We start from the raw sequence: 8697 nt of genomic DNA, 5'->3' as shown, positions 1-8697 counted from the left end.
TTTAGCTACGTATATACTACATTTATTTCCCGCACCCTTGGTGCCATTTGTATGGGCGAAGAGACTCCAAGGAAAAGCACTGAGTGACGTTCCCGTCACAAAACGACAGGCGGCATCTATTAATGTCTGCTAAGCTAAAGCGAGCTAGTTAGGAGTATAGCCTGTAATTCGCCAGTGCTGCTGAACTTGGGACGAAATCTTCGCCAGAAGTTATTTCTCGCAAATGGCGGGCCCGGAGGCCAGAGGATTCGGAGTTGCCAAACGCTGCCTCGGCCCGCCCCCGGTTGGGCTCAGAGCCGCGGCGCTTTGTGAACTCGGTGGTAGAGCACAGGGCAGCCAAAGCCGACGGCCCAAGTGCCATCGCCGCTCCACCCCGCGCCCAGGGGAGGTTCACACGCGGCAGCCGCCGCTCATGCACGCCCCGCTCAGCGCCGTCGCCGCCGCCAGCCCCGCTTGGCCGCCAGCCGGGTACAGAGCAACTTTCCCACGGCCGCCCAGCCACGCGTGTGGCTCTGCAAGCGCCCAACTGGCTTCCGGCCCAGCCAATTGCAGAAAGGAGAAGCGGCGGGACACAAGAGGGGGAAGAACGGCGGCTCCCAACTCGGCCAGGGAGCCAATCCGAACCCTATCAGCCAATGGGAATCAGCAGTAAGAGAGGGCGTGTCATTGAGTGATTTTCTTGTCAACGGGGATTGGCCGGCCCCGGCAAAGTTTAACCAATTAGATGAGGCGGGAGAGGGAATGGTTACACAGAAGTCTTATGCGGCCGGGAGCGCCTGGCGCGCCTCTCTGACTGCCCACCCCTCCCTCGGGTAAGAGGCGAAGCGTGGGAACGGGATGGGGGAGACGGAGGGAGCGAGGTGGCGGCTGCAACGAGCGCACTGAGCTGGCACCAGGGAATCGCCACCCACTCGCTCATTCACACGGGCGGGAAGCGGAACTCTTTCCCCCATCTTTCTCTTTGGACTGGTATCTGGACGGTCCGGCAGCATGAAGCGGGCACACCCGGACTACAGCTCCTCCGACAGCGAGCTGGACGAACCCATCGAAGTGGAAAAGGAGAGTGCGGACGAGAACGGGTGAGGGCGCCGGGAAAAATCGGTCGCACGCGTAAGCAGGGAGGCGGGCAGGCAGGCAGGGTCGCTTTTTGGCCCTTCGTCTTACTGCCGCAGCGACATTTTGCTCCACGGGTGCTTGTTGCGTGTATGCTGCGTGATATCTCGGCTCCCGGTAAGCGACACCATATATCCATGTAGGCAAGCTGCAGAGCCGTCCTCACTCATCATAAAGCTAAAAGTTATGCCTACTTGCCTAAACCCCGTCGAACCCAGCGAAACTCACTTCCGAATCAATCGGTTTCGAATCGGGTACCGCTACTCACTAGAAAGCCGGCTAGCGCTGTACTGGATTGAGTAAGATTTATTTCTAAATGAACTTGGTATCTAAAGCGAGAAACAGAGAAGGGCAGTCAGAGCTGCCTGTGCATCCAGTTTCACTTAGACGTTATGGCCAAGAAGCAGCACTCTGCACATGCTTGAGGCAGCCTTTCTGGGTCTTAACACTTTTTCTAAGACTTTAACCACTAATACATACTGGTTGGCACAGGACTGGTCTAGCAGATCTTGGCTCTCTAAGCAGGAAGCAGTGGATGGTGTTAGGCATCAGAGTTACCTGGAAATAACATTAGTATCTATTCTGCACCCATTTGCACACCTACACGTGCGTCTAGTGTAGTAATTTGTAGGGGTTGCAATAGTGTCCCATTTTCTGTTTTGGATCTGTAGTGACTTCTTCCTTCTTGCTGTTTTTAGAAATTTGAGCTCTGCTCCAGGTTCAATGTCGCCAAACACCACTTCCCAGATCTTGGCAAGAAAAAGACGTAGAGGTGTAAGTTTTTTTTCCTCTTGAATTGCTCTGATATATGAACATTTACCCCCCCTCTCCCCCCCACACTGCCCAGGATTGCCTCTGGGAAAAAAAAAAACACCCTTTCCTTTCAGATTATTGAGAAGCGTCGCCGTGATCGAATCAACAATAGCCTATCTGAGTTAAGGAGGCTGGTGCCTAGTGCTTTTGAAAAGCAGGTAAGTTTGAGGGAGTTCACTACTGCAATTTAGTGTCACTGTCTTGTTCTCTGGCTCTCTCTCTGCTGGGGCCCAACTGCCTTTACACTGACATTTGTCTTTACTTTCTTAGGGCTCAGCCAAATTGGAGAAAGCTGAAATCTTGCAGATGACAGTAGATCATCTGAAAATGTTGCACACAGCAGGAGGAAAAGGTAAGACTTTTTTTTTGGTCTAATATTGGCATTTAATTATCGGAACTGAAGATCAACAGGATTAGCTGGAAGCTGAAACAGAGAGTAGCTGTGTTCTCCCAAGTGTATTCCTTATATTGTTTAAGCAACACTATTGTGATTGTGGGAGCTCAAAAGATTTGCAGAAATACAATACCTTTTGTATGGAAAGAGGTTGGTGGGAGAACTCCAAAAAGAGGTTGGTATGAATAGAGTAGTACACTCAGTGGACAGAATGCTGTCTTGGGTGGGGATAATGCAAATTTCAGTAGTGGAGAATGAAATTGGAATGGAATCTTTTTGAAAAGAAGAAACTACATTGGAGCATTTTATAGTGTAGTTACTTAGTACTGCATGGCCCAGTACAATAGGGCTACAATATATTTTTATTTATTTTATTTTAATTCCATTTATATCCCGCCCTTCTCCAAAGACTCAGGGCGGCTTACAAGCTTAGCAGTAGCCTTCATTCTATGTATATGCCTGCTTATTAGGGCTTTCGCCCCCCCCCCCCAAGCGGCATTATTACAAAGTCAGCTTAATTGCCCCCAACAATCTGGGTCCTCATTTTACCTACCTCGGAAGGATGGAAGGCTGAGTCAACCTTGAGCCTGGTGGGACGCGAACCTGCACTAATTGCAGGTAGCTGGTGTTACTTAAGGAGGCATTAGCCCACTGCTCCACCAAGGCTCTCTAATATATATATCTAGTAGGGGCAAGTGACAAAACAAGTGTTATGATGTAATGGTGCAAGTCCTATGACTTACATACTTGGATCTACTGTTTAGATCAGACATGTCAAACTCGCTACATCATGTGACGTCACGCAACTTATCGGGAGAGTTTTGCCATTGCCGGCAATGGGGTGGGTGTGGCTTCCGAATGACGCATCTGGCCTGCGGGCCGGCAGTTTGACACCCCTGGTTTAGATGCAAGTGTGAAAGAATAAGGTTTACAGTGTGATGCCTTAACAAACATTTTGTCATTTTTGTGGTTTATACTAGATGCCATATTTTAAGTTATCTCTGTGCTGATAACTGCTATAGTTTCTTAGTGGGTCAAAAAAACAGGATACTGCACAGATATGATAAGTTTGTAGTTGCAAATCATGGAAGAGCACAGATACAAGAAAATGGTGTGATTTCCTAACAATAATGTACTGTTTACTGATGCATCCTTGTAATAAGCTGGTACACAGTAGCGCAATTTATAGGCTGTAATTTGCATCCTATTAACTGGAGAATACTCTTATTAAAAATCAGAGTTGTTGCTCCAGAGTGTTCAGATGAGATTCCCTCATTTGGCAACATCCAGAAATGTATGACTAAAATTTCCATACTGGTTATAGAGTATGGGAATTGTAATCCAATTTATTTGACGCTCTAGACTGTGGGTTATAAGTAGTGATTGCATTTCTTTTGCTGACCATAAATGTTTGTTAATTATATTACGATAATACTGTAACCAGTTCATTGTGATTTTCTGAAGATAAAATTGTGGTTCCTTGAGGCCCCTTTATCAGAGTGAGGCTGGAATTGAACTGCACATTGTAACTTCTTAGAGCCCAAGGGATAGGGATAATTCAGTAAACAGTGATTAAACATTTTGTTAGTGTACTGGGTTGGGTTTACTCATTTCTAAGTAAACATGGATAGTAAAAATGCATGCCATTCAAGGTTCACTTACTTGGACGAAAGATTTATTAGAAGCAATGGCCTTTTTTCTGAGCAGATGTCTAGGACTGCATTAAGACACAGATTAATTTCCTACCTTGAATCTCATCCTCAGTTAGAAAATTTTAAGCCCTGACTATTCTTAGCTTTGATATGTAGCTTATTAAAGATGCACTAAATTACAGGATGATTTTTTTAAAAAGGATCATGTACAATTTTTTAGCTACAGTAATATTCACAGTACTCCTGTAAAGTAATCAAATACTATTATCTTCCACTCACCTCTGTAATAGGTTAATATCTGTTCTGCTAATGAGTTTTGTGTCTGTGGACATTTGAGTTGGATTTGGGGTTAAAAGTACGAAACACAGAGAAGAGGCAGATGAGATTCATAGTTCAGAACACACAAGTTCTGTAGTTCGAAGTGGGGCATATTTTTTCTTTACTGACCTTATAGTTTTATATTCTAGGCACAAGTGCAGCATGTAATTGCTATAATTGCTAAAACATATTTATTATGCATCACATGTGGATGCATAATTTGTATGCAATTTGTTTTGATTTTTAATGGTATTTTATTTAGGGAAAATGATTGCTACTTGAATGAAGTAAATGTTTAAGATTTCCCTAAGATGAACGTGATGTGTTAAGGTTTGAGCATAATACAATATGGGAAGCCAGCTATTGCAGTTTATTAATCTGAGGTTAAAATAAAAGCACAGGACAATGTTAGCTGTGAACCCAGCCAATGGATGGGAACCCATTCTAATGACATCCCCCCCCATTTAATCCTTTCTTCTAGGCTATTTTGACGCTCATGCTCTCGCCATGGACTACCGGAGTCTAGGTTTTCGTGAGTGCTTGGCTGAAGTAGCCCGCTACCTTAGCATTATAGAGGGGCTGGATAGCTCCGATCCTCTTCGTGTACGCCTTGTGTCTCACCTGAATAATTACGCCTCTCAGCGGGAAGCAGCAACTAGCTCACACAGTGGGCTTGGACAGATTCCTTGGGGCGGTGCTTTTGGACATCACCCTCACATCTCCCATCCTTTGTTGCTGCCTCAGAATGGGCGTGCCACTTCAAATGGTGCAGCAGCTTCTTCAGAAGGCCCTCACCAGAGCAGAAATGTGCCTCCCCATGCTGAGTCCTCTTCCTTGAGACTGCCCCCTAGTGGCACCATTGGACCAGTGCTCCCTGTGGTCACTTCCGCTTCTAAACTCTCCCCTCCCTTGCTTTCTTCCGTGGCCTCCTTATCTGCATTCCCTTTTTCCTTTGGTTCGTTCCACCTATTGTCTCCTAATGCTCTCGGCCCACCTGCCTCAGCACAGTCAGCCAGTCTGGGCAAACCCTACAGACCATGGGGGACCGAGATTGGAGCCTTTTAGGAACCAGGGTTACGTATGTGTGTATGGGGACTGTAAATATTCCTCTGAACTGTGGAGCTTCCAACTTTGGTTTGAACACTTTTAACAGTTTGGTGTTAAAGGTACAGTTTCAGTTTTAACAGGATCTGTACAAAAAGAGTTTCTCTTCTTCCCTTCCTCATCATTTATATTCTAGCAGACTGAATGCAGAGGCTTATCCAAATCTTTGAATTATAATAGATATTAATTTTAATGAATTATGCTGACTACTGTATGATGTTAGTCATATTTTCAAATATCATTTGTCTGAAAGCACTGGTTTAAAAGAACCCTAGAATTTCTGTCTACATTATATATTATTTTTCTGTGCCAGGACTTTAACACACATGTTGCTCTGCATTGTTTGATTGTAGTTCTGAGATGTTTTTAAAACAAAATATTTTTTTAGCCATGTTCTGACTTCTGTAATTCTGAGTGCAACCATTGACAAATCAGATGAAACCACTGTACTGATTCCAAACTACGCACATTGTTGGCTTCTTTTATTTCCCAATATAACCCATGCTTTTTTGTGCTGAATTATGCCACTTTTTATGGGAACAAATTTCTGCAAGAGTCACAAAAAGTTTATAGATTGAAGTTTTTATTCTCTGCCCATTTTCTGCTTCTGCAATTAAGGCCATTAAATGAATCAGATTTGCTGCCTCAGTTCAAATAATTTATTTCCCATTGGATTTGGTGTGCCATTTATTCAGCGATCTCAATTGGAATGAAGATCACTAATTTAATTTGAAGCCATTATAGTTGCTTTCCTAGTTTTTATAAACAGAATGTTTCAGTCATTAAAGTTTTTTCAAGCTGGGTTTTTGAGAAAAAGACCTGCTAGCACTGTATTACATTAATCCTATTTCCCATTTATTTATGAAAATATCTTAATCAGATATTGCAGTTAACATTAGTAGATTCAGCCTAGCAATCTAATGGTTAAAAGAGATTGGTGACCACTTCGTCAGTTAAGTGTGAATAATTTAGATAGCATCTTACTCCATGTGATTATTTTTAACATGCTGATAAAGCAGGATATGAGGTCATTCCAGTAACTTTTTCCTGTTCTTCCCAAATTCCTTTTGCTTGTCTCATACCTTGTAGTCCTACTTATGACTCCCAAAACCAAGATGGTTTGATGAACAGATGAGAACTCATTTACGTTGGCTCGTGTTTCACTAGTGTAAAAATAAAACAATCTGTGTATTACAGTTTGTCATATACAGTCCCAGATATAACAATGGGAACTATGAAGGATACTATCATGCTGGGTTCTCTTCAACATGCAATTGATTTCCCTTGGAAAAGACACAAGAAGAAATAAGAATTTCCACTGACAGGTTAGTTCTGCTGGTGATTGGAGAAAATTGGATACCACCAGTTGTAAATTACAGAACAAAAAAGTTTTCAGAGCATCCATGGACATTTAGTCATTCCTGAAAAAAAATAGGGTAAGGCATAAGTTATAATTAGCAAGTGTTGAGAAAGCTGAAGGCTTTCCTTAATTTCTCAGTAGGTCAGAACTGAAGCTTTATTTGGCAGCATTTCAGGACTTCCCATGTTTATAGTTCATGGTTCTTTATACATGTAATGCTCCATAATATCTTGAATTTGAAAATGTCAGTCCATAACAAAACTATACAGGAAAATGTGACATATATCCATTTAAAAGAACAAGCAAAATGAATACTGTGAATAATTTAAAAGATATTTTGTTTAAAGCTATATAATTTATCCTTTTGACTTAACCAAAACTTTTACATAATAGAATTTGAGAATTTTACCATGGGATCCACAAAGCAGATGAACATTAATAACAACAAAAATGGTTAATATACTGCAGTTTCTTTTTTTGTATGACATGTCTTCACTAAACATTGGAAAGAGGAATTAAATGAAATAAAACTGAGGGCATTAAAAAGGATTTCCTCAGTTTGGAAAGGACTGCTGTATATATTTTGGGCTGGTTTTATAACAATCTATTCTGTTCCTTAAAGATACTCAACAGAGTTTCACTCAGTTGGACTTGAATACTTTTGTACTTGTGTTGTGCCTAAATAAAAGAATAAGAACAATCAGGTTGATGGGAGGTTTATTTAATTAAACAAGATAAAAACTTTTCAACCTGTTACACCATTACTGTAATTTATTTGGGGTTGCTTTAAACATTTAATACTTTGTGTGTAATTTCCTATTGCATTGTGTGTCCTGATATTACTACACCTTACAAAGAAAATATGCATTGTGAACCATTTTTAAAGCAATTTGATGTTTATGCACCAATGTTTTAATTGTTTGGTTAAGATGTGTATTTAATGTGAGTTCTCTACAATAACAATTTCTTTTTTACAGACTGCACATTAAATAATGTAAACTATATCAGATGAATTCAATTTGTGGTACTGGGAACTTGGTTAAATAAAATATTTACGTGCAAGGAGTATTGCAGTAGGCAAGGAAAGATTTTGAGCTGTTATGGTTAAAGAGATCTCAGTTAAAAAGTGTGAATTCTGAGTTGCTTCCTTTCCAGTACAAGGACGTGGAATGTTCACCCATAATTAGAAATTAATGGAATTAATGTCTGTATTTACATTCATTGGAAAGGAAGGGATCACAAGAGAGTAAGAGGGACACAGTGAGCCCTACACATAGAACAGAATGAGCTGGCACTGGTTGTTTGCCTAGTGTGCTGGCTTCTGGTAGCCAAAAGAATGGTAGCAAACAGCTAGCTGTGGCTCATACCTTTCCATGTGTATCTGTCATAGTATTCCTGCATACTTACTCTCTTGTAATCCCTTTCTCCACACACACTGCTATGGGGGTTGGGGTGAAAAAAACCAGGTCAGGTACAGAAGAGCTTGTTTAAAGCAGGGGTCTCCAACCCTCAGGCTGTGCAAGAGGCAGGCGAGTGTGAGCACTCGCATGAAAAATCTATTTGTGCAAGTGACAGGCGCGTGCACCTTCTATTTGCACAAGTGGAGCTTTGCATGCAAGTGCATGTGCCCGCCATTTGCATAGAACCATCTTCTCTTCCCCCTCCCGCTGGAAAGTTTGGGGACCACTGGTTTAAAGGAATTGCTTGTTTAAGCAATCTCTGTGCTCTACAAGAGGGTAAAAAAGATAGGATCAGGCACAGGAGAATCCATACTAACTGACTAATGCTGAACTGAGAGAGAGAGAGATTGTGGAGGCCAGAAATGTGTGCCTTGGTCGCAAAGTTATTTTTTCAGCACCATTGTAACCTTGAACAATCACTGCACAAGGCAGTCGATAAGCAAGGTCTATCTATAATTAAAGAAAAACAACAAAACAGCAACA

General features: G+C 42.1%; 1 protein-coding gene across 1 annotated transcript; it reads left to right on the top strand.

The window, feature by feature from the left end:
- Window positions 1–797: 797 nt before the first annotated feature.
- HEY1 (hes related family bHLH transcription factor with YRPW motif 1) lies at window positions 798–7831 on the top strand. The gene is made up of 5 exons (XM_081325397.1): window positions 798–1079; window positions 1812–1887; window positions 2001–2084; window positions 2197–2278; window positions 4772–7831. The coding sequence occupies exons 1-5, from the start codon at window positions 991–993 to the stop codon at window positions 5353–5355; spliced, it is 915 nt and encodes a 304-aa protein (XP_081181523.1). The 5' UTR covers window positions 798–990; the 3' UTR covers window positions 5356–7831.
- The last annotated feature ends 866 nt before the right edge of the window (window positions 7832–8697 follow it).

This window comes from Vipera berus (genome assembly GCF_964194415.1).
Source record: "Vipera berus genome assembly, chromosome: 3".
In the NCBI taxonomy this organism is placed as follows: Eukaryota; Metazoa; Chordata; class Lepidosauria; order Squamata; family Viperidae; genus Vipera; species Vipera berus.
The sequence above is the reverse complement of the archived record's forward strand: the minus strand, read 5'-3'. Positions and strand labels throughout refer to the sequence as shown.